Here is a 16330-nt window from a genome sequence, read left to right as displayed (position 1 = left end):
AACTATTTAGAAAGTTTCGAGGATGATCTTGATCACCATGTGGACGGTGTAGATCCAGTTTGAAGGGGAATAAACTGCTTCCTGAGTGTCTTTCTAGTGTAATTTAAATCTCCAATACAGTTGTACTGTATACCAGGCCGTGTAAATAGCGCTGCACTAATACTAATAAACTGGACTCCCCTACAGACAGACACAGCAGTCGATGGGGTCCCTGTGAGGCTTAGTGATGAATGACTGCTGAACTTTGTGACACAAAGGAGCCGCTAAAGAGGATGAACACACTAATGAGTCAGCGACTAAAACCTGGCCTGGACTCCCTGGACTGGAACCAATGCCAGAGGGTGATTGGTTCAAACAGGACGTTCACTGTCTTTAGCGCTTTTAACAGGAGGCCAACATACATAAACCTAAATGTCATTAAAATGTGAAATTAAATATTTCTGTTCAGCACTGGCTGTAGGAAACCAGTTTAAGATCCCTGGGATCACAGCGCCCCCTACTGTGAGACTGTGAGATAGGAACATGGAGACGAAGAGAAGGGGGCACACTCAGTAAAAGGTTCTAAAACTCAATGGAACTGTGCTATTAAATATTTATTCATATCAAATACTACATAGAAACTAACATAGGGAAATATGAAAGAACAACCATTAAATCAGATATTCTAAAGTTCTTAATGTTTTAATTTATAGAAAAAAGGGGGGGGGGGAATATCGCATTGAACAAAATAAAATTCCAAACATGATAAAATTGTTGCGAGACAATGGCTTTTATTAATTTCATTTATTTATTTAAATTGTATTTATTTATTTATTTTTTGGGGGCGGGGGGGTTAAATGAATGAACATTAATGAACAACTCAAACATGTTTCTCCTCTAATAGACGCTCTTTTCATCGTCTCATCTTCCCTCTCAGCTGGAGTCGACCACAGAGCGTCTGCAGCATGAATCCAGCTCACATTTTCCTGTTGCCTCTTTGCTGCCATGGCTGATTACCCTCTCAGAGGAGGCAGGGCAGCCGAGTCCAGTCAAGCCCTCATTAGTCACCAAGCGTGGCCAGTGGGTAGCATGCCGACCTGTTCAACCGGGACAACCACAACGTATAGTGAGGAGCTGTGACGCCTGCGCTTTAGGAATTCTCACTGCGTCCCTGTACCGAGCCTCACCTTCACTATGGAGCTGGGAAAAATTCACCTGAACCTGAAGACCGTGCTGCTGACGATGATGATGTTCAAATGGGGTAAGTTATAGCTGTGTTCTCTGTAGTGTTTGATGAGTAGGGATGTTTTCTCCTCACATATACGTCGTGTAACTTTACTTTTATACAGCATGTTGGAGCCAGCATATTATTATCATTCATTGTACTGTCCGGAGGAGAATCGGAGGATTGTCGCCTCCATCATCAGACTGGAGTATAGGTCTCAGGAATGTGTTGATGCTCTCAGAGATGCTGCTCCATGAACGGTGGGAGGTGCTTCTTGTACCAGTCTCTGCTCCTGTAACAGTAGGAGGCACAACCAGACGGACGAGGAGGGGAGTGGACCCCATCCAGAACCCCCTAACCCTGACCCAGGAACAGAATTACACTTATTGGAAGCAACAGACTTTAATCCCGGCTCATGTGGCGTGGCTGTTGTGTTCCGGGTCAGGGTTATACCATCTTGAATTACATTTATTTTCCTAACTCTAACTTATGGGGACATAAAATCAACAGAAACAAAGTAAGGACTCAGAAAGGTGAAATAAGAATGAGATTAGTGTGAAAATGAAAGCTGTGTTCATTCATGATGATGATGATGATGAGGTACCTGATCAGTACTTTCACAATACTGAGAAACCACGATGACTTAGAGGAGGATTATTTCATTGTGAATGTGGCGGGGTGTTCTTCAACACGATCAGCTGGTGTGTGATTCGATGGACGTCGGAGGAAGTTTTGCCTTAAGTTAAGGTTTTTTTCTGCTTTTTTACGAGCTCTTTATATTGAAACGTAACTCGTTCAGGATCAGAGGCCATTAGTCAGTCATCAGAGATGGGGGTGGGAGGGAAGGTCACAGGGAGTTTAGGATTAGTGTAATAAATGAATGTCTTTATCAAAGGTGTGACTCAAAGGACTCGGGTAAAAAAAACTCTTCAATCTAGCACAGACGGGGTGTGTGTGTGTGTGCGATTGGTAGTACAATACATTTTCAACATTCATTAGAAATGACACTACAACGTCTCCTTAGATAAGTATTTGTTCATAATGTTTATTTTGTGTTTTTACTATAATGTTCTTTACATAATTAAAGTATGCAAAATGGCCTTGTTGCAATTGGAGACTTCAAATAGATCAACCCTGGACGAGCTGCAGAACCTCACCAGGAATCCTTTCTGGATCTAGACCTGGGACAGGAGGACGAACCCAGAGGTGGTTCTACACAATAGTACAGTTACTCATGTGTATCAAAATTTAGGACCAGCTGGTACCACCGTAAGAAACAAAGACAAATTTAACCAAATGACAATCATGAATAAAACTTTTTTATCATATCTAATAAATATATATGTTTGTATTCATGAGCAAACTTAACATTCAGTCCTTTTAGAGACACTTCATGTCTATAATTTCATAGACAAAACAGATTATAACAGATTAAGGGATTATGTCATGGAACAAGAGAATGTGTCTCTGTGTGGTGTGTGTGTGATAAGGAACAGTGGACCTTTGGGGGTCGCTTTGGGACAGGTGGTGGCGTTTGGGAGAGACTCTAAGAGCTGGACGAGTCTGAACAATAGCAGCTGTTTTATGGATTAGCATGGACGTAATGTTAGAGCAGGGTGAAAAGATTTCATATCCAATAATCTGAAGTGTATAGAGATGTTTCCCCACCGGAGCGGAACATTCCAAAGATGTAGGATAGAAGAGTAAGGAGGGGGAATGCATATTTAGAGGACTCTCCTTGCATCACATCAATCGAATAAGAATGTCTTGTGTGTTGCAGTGAACAAATATTATCACAAATAATCTAACTGTAATTATATAAAAATGAAAGAATAAATATATGAGTGATCCATCGCTATCGATGTGGAGTCAGAGAATACCACACACACCTGGCGCTACCTTCAAACACTCCAAGCCCCACTTTTCAGAGGAACTTTAACAAGATCCAAGTCCTAGATTCTAGATTATTGGTGTACATAATGTGATGAAGTACAATGCGTATAAATACACCTCTTTCTGGTTTCCCAACAGAAATGCCTGTCCTTGGCTGCAATGATCCAGATATAAGGAAAAAGGCATGCTTGTTCTCTTTTGCTCACTTCACGCATCTGAAAATATAAGTGTACTGTATAGTACTGGACGTTGAATCAACTGCAATAGACATGGACTTTTTTTTAAATGGAAAAAGAGCTTTTCCTGACCTCATTCTGGATCAGATCCAGAAGACATTTTTCATGATAGTTCATATCGGACCCCTTTAATACCGTGATTTTTGGAGAGTTAATTTAATTAATATTTTACAAGATAGTTTTTTTGAAAAATCCTCCATTATAAGTAAATAGGAAAATCCAGATATTTTTGTATCCAGACAAGTATCCGGATTGCTCTCAAAATTTAATGGGATCTAAGTTAGACCAAGGCCGATCTTCAGCTTCTTTTTCATCAAGATCCATCCAACAGTTTTTCCATAATCCTGCTAACAAACAGACAAACAAAGTCAAAAGCAGAACCTCCTAAATAAATAAAGTCCTGAACACATCAATAAATACGGTCTGACAGAATTCCGACCGCCCACATTCGACACCACTGAATTTAAGCAACTTATCAAACAAGCAAAGGCTCACCTCTCTGAAGGTGTCCGTTTGTCCTGGTCCACGTCTTACATTAAAGAGACTTGAAGCTAATCTGGAACCCCTCGAAGGGCCACCTGGGACTTTCCTGTTCTACAGGTGGCTAACACACTCCTGTAATCTGTTCAGTTCAAACACAGTTAGCGTCTACAGTTGGACTGAGGGGGGAGGACGCACCTCAAGTACAATGAGACATGACAACAGCCTTCTGGTGAACAGCAGGTGAACAGACTACAGTTAGAATGCTACATTCAAGTATTCATCTAATAACCGATGATTTTAAAGTACAGATATATATAAGAAGAAAATATGTTTGATCTTCACTTTTCATTTCTCTCTTTGTTTTGACCAGTAAGAATGAATATATTTATCCCTACTTATGTTTGTAGTTATCATTCTCTCTCTTTCTCTGCATGCCCTCCCCCTTTCTCACCCTCCATATCTACTTTCACTTTGAATAACTTCCACCTCAGTGACTATTTGGAATTGGGGCACTTACCAAAGTGTCGGGGGCCAGGGGGCTGGACGTGGAGTTTAGACTGGCCTAATAAAAGGAATCTGGACTGGTTCCACAAACCCTAGCATTGGCTGGTGTGTGGGGGGGGGGGGGGGTATCTTTTGTTAATCCTCGCTGAACAATTGTCCCCCTCATGAAATCTTCTCATCCACTTTGTGAATTACAAAAAGAGAAAAGTGAGAGAGGGGCTTCTGTTTAACCCTCTGTTTATTATTCTGCTGGAATCACATTAGCTGTCTGGTTTGTTCAGGCGTCCCGTGACAACGTGAAAGTATTCCAGTTCTACACAAGAATGTTGCTGCTGCCTTTATCAGCTGGTGACAAATCTGACCTCGTTTACAGGACAGAACAAAAGAAAAGGTGAAAATAACACAAACTACACGCTAAAAGTGTTTATTGTCCAAAATGGTATGAGTGGGTAAAAAAAAAAAGTGCACATGTACAGTATAAGTCAAATATGCGCATGAAATATTTTTACAAATCCATTCATTTTCATGTCCTAAGTATAACTTATATGCTCCGAGCCATATGTCAAAACAGCATAGTACAATACAAAAACAATTTAGAAGTGGTAACATCCTCAACAGTAACAATAAATGGCAATTAAATAGATTTATTTTAATATACCAATAATACCGTTTCTATACAATCATATTACAACACATAGCAACTCTTTTCTTTTTTGAATGATAGTCATATTTTATGCACACTGCTTCTGTTTGCAAAGCATCCTAGTATTTTTTGCCACTGCCGTCTGCGGTTATTTAAGGGAGCGAAGACAATCCCATTGCCCCTTCACTCCCAGAATGCAACTGGTCACAAGCTAAAATGTGGAAATGCCATGGATTCAGGTCTAAACACTTCTTTAAGTCGGGCCCAGAACCTGGAATGTCTAATTAAACAAAGCAGCCGATGGGACAGGCTTTAGCTCAACAGTGTGAGGACTTAGCTGGTGCCATCGGTGATAGACTCTCACACGGTGTCTTTTCAAATTAAGGCAGAGCAGATTGGATCAGGATGCAGCGGAACAGGTACATAAGGGCGACCTATTTCAGTCCCCGTTGGTCTTTTCGAGTCATCAACTTGTTGCTGCAAAATTGCGATGCGGTGATTTCAGTCACGCTGCTACAATAAATAAATACAGCGACAAAAGGAGCGTGGGAGCAGGCGGGAACACGGAGGCATTCTACAAGCAAGTAGAGTGGAAATGCTGGGATGAGGAAAAATCCTTGATTTCCTTTCCAGAAAGGAAACCTCTGAGTCAGTTACCTCTGTAACTAATCCAACTAACCTAATCTACTCTTGGATTACCTCCATGACTCCTCCCTCCTGCCGGGCCAGGAGCAGAGCTGTCAGACATGGCGTGCTCTTTTCTTCACCATGTGGTTGTGCATATCAATCAATCTATCTATCTATCTATCTATCAATCATCCTTGAAGTAGTGTGTGAATAATCTCATGAGTCTTATATTACGATATGAACTGCATTTTTGACCCCTTGACACTATTTGAGACGTTGACAGGGAACCTCCGCCATGCAGTAGATGCACATTCTTAGCATGCATAAATGAATTCTAAAAGTTCTCTTTGTCCTTTAGGAATCCTTTGCACAGCGACGTCAGATAAATGCTTGTCTGCACCCTGCAAGAATGGAGCGTCTTGTGTGGACACCACGGACGATTATGCCTGTATCTGTGCTCGAGAAGGGGTCCGGTATATGGGCAAACAATGCGACCAACTCTATGACGCCTGCTTATTTGCTCCGTGTGAAAACTGCACCAGTGTCCCTGGAACCACAGCGTACCACTGCACCTGTCTGGATGGACTGACAGGGGACAACTGCACAGAGCAGGTGGACGAGTGCCAGAGCAACCCCTGTTTGGAGCCCCGCTCTCTGTGTGTGGATGAGTTGAACGGCTACTTCTGCAGATGTCCTCCTGGGTACGGAGGACGGACCTGCAGAGCGCATGTGACCGACTGCATCGACGAGCCCTGCAGCAACAACGGGACTTGTGTGCTGCGACCGGAGGGCTTTGAATGCCGCTGTGCACCAGGGTTTGAAGGAGAGACCTGTGAGGAAGACGTGAATGAGTGTTCATCGGAACCCTGTCAGAACGGAGCGATCTGCATCGACGGCCCGGCGGAGTTTCAGTGCTTCTGTGTGCCCGGGTTTCAGGGGTTTAACTGTGAAATCGACATCAACGAGTGCGCTTCACGGCCCTGCGAGAACAACGGCACCTGCATCAACGAGAGAGACCACTACGAGTGTGAGTGCCTGGTGGGCTTTGCAGGTACATCCGAAAGTAATATACACACCCTAACCCTAACCAATGCACACACACACACACACACACACAGAGGTCTACACAGGTGCAGTCCTGGCCAGGATTCCTGGCCACTCATCATTCCTGGCCACTCATCATCAATAATAATTTCAGTTTCATCAGCGAGAAGTCACAGGTCATCCACATTTTGATGTCTTTAGGGCTGGCCTAAAGTTTATTTTGTAGATGATCTAGAGAGAAATAATAATTCATGTAAATTTCTTAGTGTTAATAAGTGTAAAGTGATCTTCTATGATAATAGACACTATTTAAACTCTATTTCCTCCCTAGTCTGTTTTTGGCTTTGAAACATTATCGCAATCCAAATGTGCTCTGAGTGTCTTCTAGTTTAGTGGCGAAAGATATTCAATAGTTCATCATCAACACATCAGCAGAGAGAGGAGCACTTATGCTCCCTGGTGGCCTTAAATTGCCCCTCTAGAGGTTCTTTCTATGTCTTGTTCCTCACCACGGTTTGATAATCCCCAAGTGTTTTAGTTTGTTCCTGATAATCCGGGCATGAAGAGCATTTTAAGTGTACAGCAAGATGTTTTTTAGTCAGGCATCTTATCTGCATCTCAGATAAAGTCAGAGCGAGAGGGGAAAACCCCGCTCTGTTCTTGCTGTTCTTACACCTTTCACATCTTTCCTTTCTTTCTCCATGAGCCTGCTCTGTGTCAGAGGAGCTTGGTGTTATCTCGGAGAGGTCAGGTCAAATCAACACCGCTGCATTCCCTGTCAATCAGTGGGTTTAGAGAATGCAAGGAAAGCCTTTATCCTCTGTAGGGTCCGATAGAGTCCAGAATAGACAAACTGAGGTGTTCGTTCCGTTTGGTGTGTTGATTTGTAAAATGATCAGTTGATTATTTATCCATCCATTTTCTTGTTGGGGAGACAATTGTCTCATCAACAGCCGCTTTCCCGCTTTGTGGGTCACGGGTGTCGCTGTAGTAGCCTATCCCGGCTTGCTATTGCCGAGAGGCGGGGTTCACCTCGGACGCGTCGCCAGTCTATCGATGCTACATTTACAACTAGAAAATCACTCAGAGAACAAAAACCTCCTCCAAGCAGCTCGTTCCCCTCATATCTGGATTTACACCGTCCACATGTTGATATGGATCAGCACCAAAAGGTTCTAGATTGTTCTTAGTACCTTTATACAGCAACCATGAAAATAAAAAATGTATCTGAGTTGTGTATTTTTAACAGATTTATTTTTTTTTATCTATAAAAGAGGTTTTAATGTTAAAATTCAATATTTAATCCTGACCTCATTCTGGATCAGATCCTGAAGACATGTTTCATGATGGTTCATATCGGACCCCTTTATGACTGTGATTTTTAGTGAGTGAATTGAATGCATATTTTACAAGATATGATTTTTTTGAAAAAGCCTCCATTATAAGTAAATGGGAAAATCCAAATCTTATTGTATCCAGACTGGAATCCTGATTGCTCTGAAAATTTAAGTTAGACCCATCTTCAGATATTTTTTTTCATCAAGATCCATCCAGCAGTTTTTCTGTAGTCCTGCTAACAATCATCACTGCTTTCTTATTTCTCCACCGGTGCTTTCTGGAATAACATCCTGGCTTTCTCTTCCCCAACAGGACTTAACTGTGAAAGTGAAACAGATGAATGTGACTCTGACCCGTGCCACAACGGAGGCCTGTGCCACGACCTGATCGGCATGTACTCCTGTGAGTGCATGCCCGGGTTCCATGGCATCGACTGCGAGCTGGACATCGACGAATGTGCCAGCGAGCCCTGCCAGAACGGCGCCGTCTGTCACGACATGGTGAATAGGTAAGATGCTTTTACTGGCCTCGGTTTGTGGCTCTCATTTATCATCACAAATGAGCTTTTGTGATTTGTCAACAGGATTATACAATCCGATGGATTGACTGAAAACACTCAATTTTGGTCTGGTTGATAAAGGAGACAAACTCGGGATATTTGTTTCACGTTCCTTAACATTGCCATGTATCTTCTCCTGGGTTGACCTCTAGCCCTGACCTTTGCATCATCCTCCCCAACACCAGCCACTCTCATGTCCTCCCTCACTACGTCCATGTCTCTTCTCCTGGGTCGTCCTCTAGCCCTCTTCCCTGACAGCTCCATCCTCAGCATCCTTCTACCGATATAGTCCCTGTCTCTCCTCTGGACATGTCCAAACTCGAGGTGGCAGTCAGTTTAGGCTGCTTGACTTTACGTTTCCTGCTGCATATCATCCCAGTAGCACTTGGGTGAAGACAACGTTCTAGGATGCTGATCTGCTGTCATACGTCTGCAGCTACCTGTGTGACTGCAGAGATACAGGATTTCACGGCGACCACTGTGAGGTGGATATACCCGAGTGCGCCTCCAATCCCTGCCAGCATGGCGCCACGTGCTTAGAGGGAGTCAACGGATACACCTGCCTCTGCTGGACAGGTATTCAAACACACCTACAGGGGCAGAGCTGATTGGTCAGCTCTCAAAGCTTCAATCAAGATCTGGTTCAAGAGAACAGCTGCAACATTCCTGCAACACTATATTTCTGTATGTTATATGTAAATATTTTGCATCAATATGGCTCAGTGACTAAACTATTGATGAGTAGGATATTTTTACCATGTCGATCATCTTGGTTTAACACTTTAGCATTAAAATATATCACGGCCCGATACCAAACCTGGACCCGAAAAATGCTGAGACAGAAGCGGAAGATAAGGAGTCAAAGTAATTGTAATAACAAAACTAAAGAACCAAACCAGAAACAGAACAATGGCGGCCAGGCAGCACCATGGAGAGAACGACAGGAAACAAGAGGAATATTCTGGCAGAGAACCGACCCGGACCAGGACTAAGTAGGGTGTCGGGAGGTGAGCCGGGATGAGTTTCAGATGTGTCTCGTAGAGTAGAGAGCTGCCGTTCACTCCCAGCTGCACCTGCAGGAATAATTCAACTCAGGTGTGTGAAGAGCCAAACACAGAAACATGCACCAGACAGTAATTAAACAGAACCAGATTGAAACTGTGAATCGGGAATAAAAAAAATATGAACAGATCAAAACGGTGACGTTTACTAAGTGAATATTTACTGACCGAAATTACTGAATTAACATGAAAACCACATTCTTATAGTAACAGCAGTCAGCAAAGCGAGAGAAGATTAACTCTTTGAGTGCCATTCACGTTTTTTGAAGCATAAACACTCCCTGCCAACCCTGACATTGAAATCTGCCTCTCTTCAGCGGCCAATAACTCCAGAACGAAAAATACTAGGAGCATATTTGTTTGTCCTAATGAAAGACGATACTTTAATCTTTCATTTGGTACATTCGGTGTTTACATAGTAATAATAAAGAGTATTTTTGGGCTTGGAAAATGTGCAAAAAGTCCCGTTTTGCTTTGTCCAGGATACGAAGGACCGAACTGTGAGACGGACGTAGACGAGTGCGCCGAGCAGCCTTGTGAGAACGCTGGGGAGTGTTTTGAGCGGTCAGATTCATCGGACTGGGAGCTGGACTGGGAGCTGGACTGGGAGCTCAGCTTTGCAGATGCAGCTGGATATATCTGCCAGTGTCAGCCAGGGTTCGCAGGTGAGTGAGAGAAGGAAACCATCCATCTGTCCATCCACACCCCGGATGAGTCGCCATCATCATCATGGCAGGGCCCGAAAGAAACCAATCAGCCAAAAATAGTTTTTCCACCATTTTAATAAATGTTTGATTTATTTCACACGGAGCAGGAGAGAACTGCTCCATCAACGTTGATGAGTGTGCGTCGGAGCCCTGCCTGAACGGAGGCGCCTGCGAGGATAAGATCAACGGCTACACCTGCTCCTGCTCTGTTGGGTTTCTGGGTGAGTTGGGCACTAAGAGCAGCGGCACTGAACGGCCGCTGCTGGAAACAATGGCTTCAGCCAAAATGCCCTGAATGATGTTTAGTTTAAGGTTGTACGTAAAATATCACCTGGGCTGTGATCACTGAGAGAAACCTTACCTGAGTAGCAGCGACTACTGCTACACTTGATTTCAATATATTGCAAAATGTAAAAAAAAAAAACTGATCGGTATCCGGATCGTCTGGATCCGCCTCAAAATGTAATCAAATCTACATTCGCACAAGTTCCTGAAGTTATCAAAATCTGCAGCTAGCGTTTATATATTTAATATCTTTACCTTTAAGCCATGTCTAACAGGTCATACCTTGTGTTGTTCCCTGCAGGGGTTGTGTGTGAGGTGGACATCGATGAGTGTGATAGCCAGCCCTGTCAGAATGGAGGCCGGTGTGAGGACGGCAGGGCGTCCTACACCTGCCACTGTCCTGAGGCAGAGTCAGGTGAACTTCCCTGGGGAGGCAAGAACTGCGACGTCAAACTCTATGGCTGTCTGGGCCATGACTGCCGTAACGGAGCTACCTGCCATCCCTGGCTGGAAGGTAGAGCCCACGGTCACACGTGCTTGTGCACTCATGGCTTTTATGACGAGCAGTGCTCCACAAGGACAACGTTTTCCTTCTCCACTCCCGGATTTGTTCGCATCCAGGTAGTTCTAGAGGAACGGACGCGGAGGGAGGTTGCGCATCGTGCTCACCGTGCTTTCGGAGTGCAGCTACGCTTCCGGACAACTTTGCCAAACGTGTTGCTTTTCTTCAGAGGAGATGCGGCCAACCACCTTCTCCTGGAGTTAGTTAATGGTTATGTTCATGCTAAAGCCTTATCCGAAGGGTCTGAAATGGATGTAACCTTTCCTGGTTTAGTCAGTGATGGAGACTGGAGAGATGCCCATGCCTTTGTGGACAACGAAGGCCTGGTCCTGGTCCTGAAAGGCCCTGGCTGTGACAGCGATGGATGCAGAGTCTTAGATGGTGGTGATAAACCACCTTTCCAGGCCTCTGGAGCCTTAACTGAAATGTATATAGGCGGAGCACCAGAGGAACTTTTAGAATATTCCTTAAGTGGAGCAGGCTTCATTGGCTGTATGGAAGACCTCATGATTGACACTAAGCCTATCCTACCCCAAACACTCCCGGAGGAACAAGGACTTGAGCTGGGATGCAGTAAGAAGGAGTGGTGTAAACCCGAGCCCTGCCACGGACAGGGTCGCTGTGTGGACCTGTGGACTTCCTACCGGTGTGACTGCTACCGTCCCTTCCACGGGGAGAGCTGTTCTGATGGTAAGAACTTTCTTCCACCAGCATTTTGAATAAATCTTTTGCTTAATTAACTGGTGTAATTAACTGCACTAAAATGAATGAATAACTCGCCACCGGTGAGTTAGAACTGACTCAAGGTCCCCCCAAGCCTATTGGGGGGGCCCTAAACATTGGGGTGTGATGACAAGGAATGTCTTGTCCCAACCGTTGTAGGAACACCAGATGCTGCTATCGACTCGTGTGCTAATCTGACCCCATGATTCCATTCTGTGTGTCCCTCCCTTGACAGAACTGCCTTCGTGGACATACTCCCATGAGGACACGGCGAGCTACAGCACCTATGACGTAGGGGAGGGCCACGGAAGCAACTTCAGCGTGTCCTTCTTCCTGAGGACGTTAAAGCCAGACGGGCTGTTGTTCCAGCTGAGGAGACCCACCGAGGAAGAGGAGGGAGACGTTTACTTCTCAGTCTACCTGAGGATGGGAAGGGTTTTTGTCGGTTCCCGCCGTAGCAGCGCTTCATTGACGGCTCCGGTGTTCCTGACTACTGGTGAGAAGCAGCTCCTTCGGGTGGAGGTCAGACACAGACGGGTGATCTTTGAGCATGCAGGCCTTCGCTATGTAATAGGAGAGATCCCTGAGGTGAGCATGGACACTGGGGATCAGGCCTATGTGGGAGGACTCCCTGGACACTTGGACTCTGATGTGTGGGGGGGACCTTACAAAGGTTGCCTGCAGGACCTCCGTTTAGACTCGGCTCATCTGGACAACGCTGCTTGGAGCAGCTCAGATGAAGATGACGTCTATTTACCGAGTGATGCTGTAAATGTGAAGCCGGGCTGTGTCAGTGACGATACATGCAAGGTAGGAAAGACGTTGTTAGCAGTTACTGTAATGGTATAACTGGGTTGGTTAGTTAGTTAGTCCACGTATTAGTTAATAGGGCCGGATTACTCGTAGAAAAAAATTTCATGACAACAAAGAAATGTTGGAAAGGAAGAACATTTATTGTCTAAAGTTGGGCTTTAATTTTTTTCCATAAAAAAGAATACATTTATTATTTTATATAAAATACGGAATAATGCTCCTGTTGTCACACTTCACTGGAAGCAGCTGCATCATTCCAAGTCTGAGGTTTTTTGCAGTGCATTAAAACAGACAGGGTTCTGATGTTGCATCACGGCACTGAAACAGACAGGATTCCGTGGTGACCTCTGAGCTACGTGTCTGGATTATATTAACTCGCAGTTCTTCCCTCTCCAGATGAAACCTTGTCAAAATGAAGGAACGTGCAGCGTCACGTTCAACGACTTCACGTGTTCTTGTGCGGAGGAATATATCGGGAAGACCTGTGGAACACGCGTGTGGTGTGTCAGTGATCCTTGTGTCGACGGTGGCCACTGTGTGGACCTTCCTGATGGATATGAATGTAGGATCATGTATCGTTAGGAATTGACTTATTAGTGAAGAAACATGCAAATAATATTAATATCTTTGGTAATAAACTATCTAAGGTTTTCTGACGTGTTGAATGCGTTCCTGAAAATGGTTACTAAACAGAAATACATGCTATTTCAGCAAAAAAATAATAACTTTATAAAGTCTCCAATCCACTTCTCCTCTTCCTCAGGTGTGCACAACGGCACCTTTGAAAACAGCCCCGTTCACTACAGCGCCGGAGGCTCCCTGGCTGAACCCGTCTCAAACATTTACATCGAGCTGCGGACCCGTTCGGTGAACGCTGTGGTCCTGAGGGCCTCTTTGGGCTCGGACCTACTGCTGGTCGGCCTGCTGGACTCATTGGTCCAGGTGGAGATCCAGACTGGGAACAGTGTGGAGACGCTGTCCTTCACCGGCGTGCGGCAGGTGGCTGATGGGAGCTGGCATCGCGTCAACATCTCGATGGCCGAGGAGGAAGCTCAAACCTCCGCCTGGGTCGTCACCGTGGACGGAATCACGGACATCAGCAGTGCGCCGGGACGCACAGGAAGCCTTGGCTTCATCAACCAGACGGGGGCCACATTGGCCCTTGCAGAGAGCTTCACCGGCTGCTTGGGGGCAATTAGGGTGGGCGGGGTCTACCTCCCTTTTGTGGATGACTATAAAGCCCCGCAGCCGTCCCAGTTCCATTTAAATGGGAAGCCGAGGATTCGTTTAGGTTGCACCAGCGCCCCGGTTTGTGATTTGGGTCCATGTCTGAACGGAGCCACGTGTCGAGACCTCTTTAATAAGTTCGGCTGTGACTGCGACCTGGGCTGGACGGGGGGACAGTGTGAGACAGACACTGACGACTGCGCGTCTCAGCCCTGTGCTCATGGACGCTGTAAGGACTACTTGGCTGGCTTTGAGTGTCGGTGTCACCCTGGATACGCCGGGACGCTCTGTGATGAGGATCTGGATGAATGTGAGCATCACGCCTGTCAGCACGGAGGAACCTGTCAGGACGGGCCCAACAAGTACACCTGTCTGTGTCCCCAGGACTACAGAGGCCCGCTCTGCCAGTGAGTAGGGACAGAATAGTAATATAAACTTTGATTTTAGTTTTATTTTGCTTACCTTGAAGTAACTAGCACGTCGCTTGGTATTTCTGCATGAAGGGTGGAAGCTGCATGTTGTTTTCGGCACCATATCATTCAGTTCTCCCCCCCCCCCCCCCCCACCAGGTGGGTGTACCCCCCGATCCAGTGCAGTAAAGACGTCCAGTGTGAAAATGATGGTATCTGCAGTGACGGGATGTGGGGAGCTAATTGTACATGCGTGCCGGGGTTCACAGGCAGCAGGTGAGTTCACATTCATTTGGATTTAATCTGGATTTTATTCGCGTCCTCATCCTGGATCAGATCCAGAAGACATTTCGCATGATGGTTCATATCGGACCCCTTTATGACTGTGATTTTTGGTGACTGAATTGAATGCATATTTTACAAGATATCATTTTTTGAAAAAACCTTTATTATAAGTAAATGGGAAAATCCAGATTTTTTTTTTGTATCCAGACGGGAATCTGGATCACTCTCAAAATTTAATGGAATCTAAGTCAGATCAAGACCCATCTTCAGATAACTTTTTCATCAAGATCCACGAACACTCACCCACGAAGGTCACATGATTGTTGTTGATTGTATCCTAAAATAAAACTCAAAATCTCAATCCCTAAGTAGGAAACAATACTTTAACATGCAGTATCATATTTTAAGCTTAGTTTTGGGGCCCAAAAGTCTTAAGCACACCTTTATCCAGGTGAGGACTCAAACCCATGTGCAAACTGATGCATTCAGGGGCTTCTTCAGGGTTGTTGTCTCCAACCGCAACAACCTGAAAGTGTCCTGCTGGATTAAAAGCCCTCATCCAAACATCATCTGCACCGTAGAAAGGCGACATGTCTGCAGAATTTATTAATCTGCTCTCAAACAGGATAAGAAGGAATATACCGGCTACACAGATGTAGTGGCAGTAATCAGATTACATTAGTAAACGAGGCAGGGAGCATTAAACAATACCTGTTGTTGTCCTTTCTCCTAATTGAGACAAATGGACAGAGGTTTGTGAATATGAAACGTTACCTGAAAAATAAGGACTGATATGTGTGAAATAAAGGAGCTTATGAACCCTCTGGGGTCCGAAGCTAATACTAGAAAGCTCAGTTAGTGTTTTAAATATTCAGCGTCATCTACTTAGTGTTTGTTTTTAATAAAATGCTTATTTCCTGTGTTGCAGGTGTGAAACAGAGATCGATGAGTGCGAGTCCAACCCGTGTCGAAACGGCGGCAACTGCTTGAATCGCTTCAATATGTTTGTGTGTGAATGTCCGCCGGACTACAGCGGCCCCACGTGCGGCATTAACGTATGTTGGACCGTTTTATTCTTCAGCATTGATGACAGCATCCTACTCAGTCTCACAGAAAGCAGAAGCTTCCAATTCAAACTGAAACATTCTGTCCTTCGCAGAAAAAGGTCCACAGGCAGGACGTCCCCTGGCTGATGGTCGCCGTCCCGCTGCTGTGCTTTTGTGTGCTGATGATGATCGCCGGTTTGACCTTCATGGTGTTGACGGCGAGGAAGAAGCGGCAGGGCGAGGGCGCCTACAGCCCCAGCGCTCAGGAGCTGGCCGGAGCCCGTCTAGAGATGGACAGCATGCTCAAAGTCCCACCGGAGGAAAGACTCATCTGACACGGGAAGGCTGGGACACGTTGGAGGACACAGCCATCCTGCGGGCTTGTTGAACATCTGCTGCATCTCAAACTCTTTCCTTTATAGGATGGGTGAACAACTTACAGTAACTAAGGCGGGACCTTAACTGGTTTTTATGGTTGTAACTTGCATAACGGACAATCTGAACAGTCGAGCTTCAAACCGAGGATCGAGGCTTCGACCTGTGGTGCTGCTTCAAACTGGATGAGGAAGCGGAAAATAATTCTGCTGTTAATAATCAGATGGAGGCTTGGCACAGAAATTCACCTCCAAACACCCGGAGCACCACCCAGAGGAGGGACGCGTGATTACATGAGCTCACCC

At 45.2% G+C, this 16330-nt stretch overlaps 1 protein-coding gene across 1 annotated transcript; it reads left to right on the top strand.

The window, feature by feature from the left end:
• The first annotated feature begins 1173 nt into the window (after positions 1-1173).
• Positions 1174-15985, top strand: crb2a (crumbs cell polarity complex component 2a). The gene is made up of 13 exons (XM_068752962.1): positions 1174-1240; positions 5949-6641; positions 8285-8480; positions 8968-9107; positions 10075-10257; positions 10407-10520; positions 10886-11836; positions 12105-12679; positions 13079-13244; positions 13446-14316; positions 14479-14595; positions 15533-15659; positions 15764-15985. The coding sequence occupies exons 1-13, from the start codon at positions 1174-1176 to the stop codon at positions 15983-15985; spliced, it is 4422 nt and encodes a 1473-aa protein (XP_068609063.1).
• Positions 15986-16330: the final 345 nt, after the last annotated feature.

The sequence above is a fragment of the Brachionichthys hirsutus genome, chromosome 19 (assembly GCF_040956055.1).
Source record: "Brachionichthys hirsutus isolate HB-005 chromosome 19, CSIRO-AGI_Bhir_v1, whole genome shotgun sequence".
Lineage (NCBI taxonomy): Eukaryota > Metazoa > Chordata > Actinopteri > Lophiiformes > Brachionichthyidae > Brachionichthys > Brachionichthys hirsutus.
This window is presented reverse-complemented; position numbering and strand designations above follow the sequence as displayed.

Excerpts from the sequence above, each read along its gene's own strand:
- crb2a (XM_068752962.1), top strand. The coding sequence starts at position 1,174 with ATGGAGCTGGGAAAAATTCACCTGAACCTGAAGACCGTGCTGCTGACG. Across the intron at positions 11,837-12,104 it reads CGGGGAGAGCTGTTCTGATG|AACTGCCTTCGTGGACATAC; the intron begins GTAAGAACTTTC and ends CTCCCTTGACAG. Across the intron at positions 14,317-14,478 it reads TACAGAGGCCCGCTCTGCCA|GTGGGTGTACCCCCCGATCC; the intron begins GTGAGTAGGGAC and ends CCCCCCCACCAG.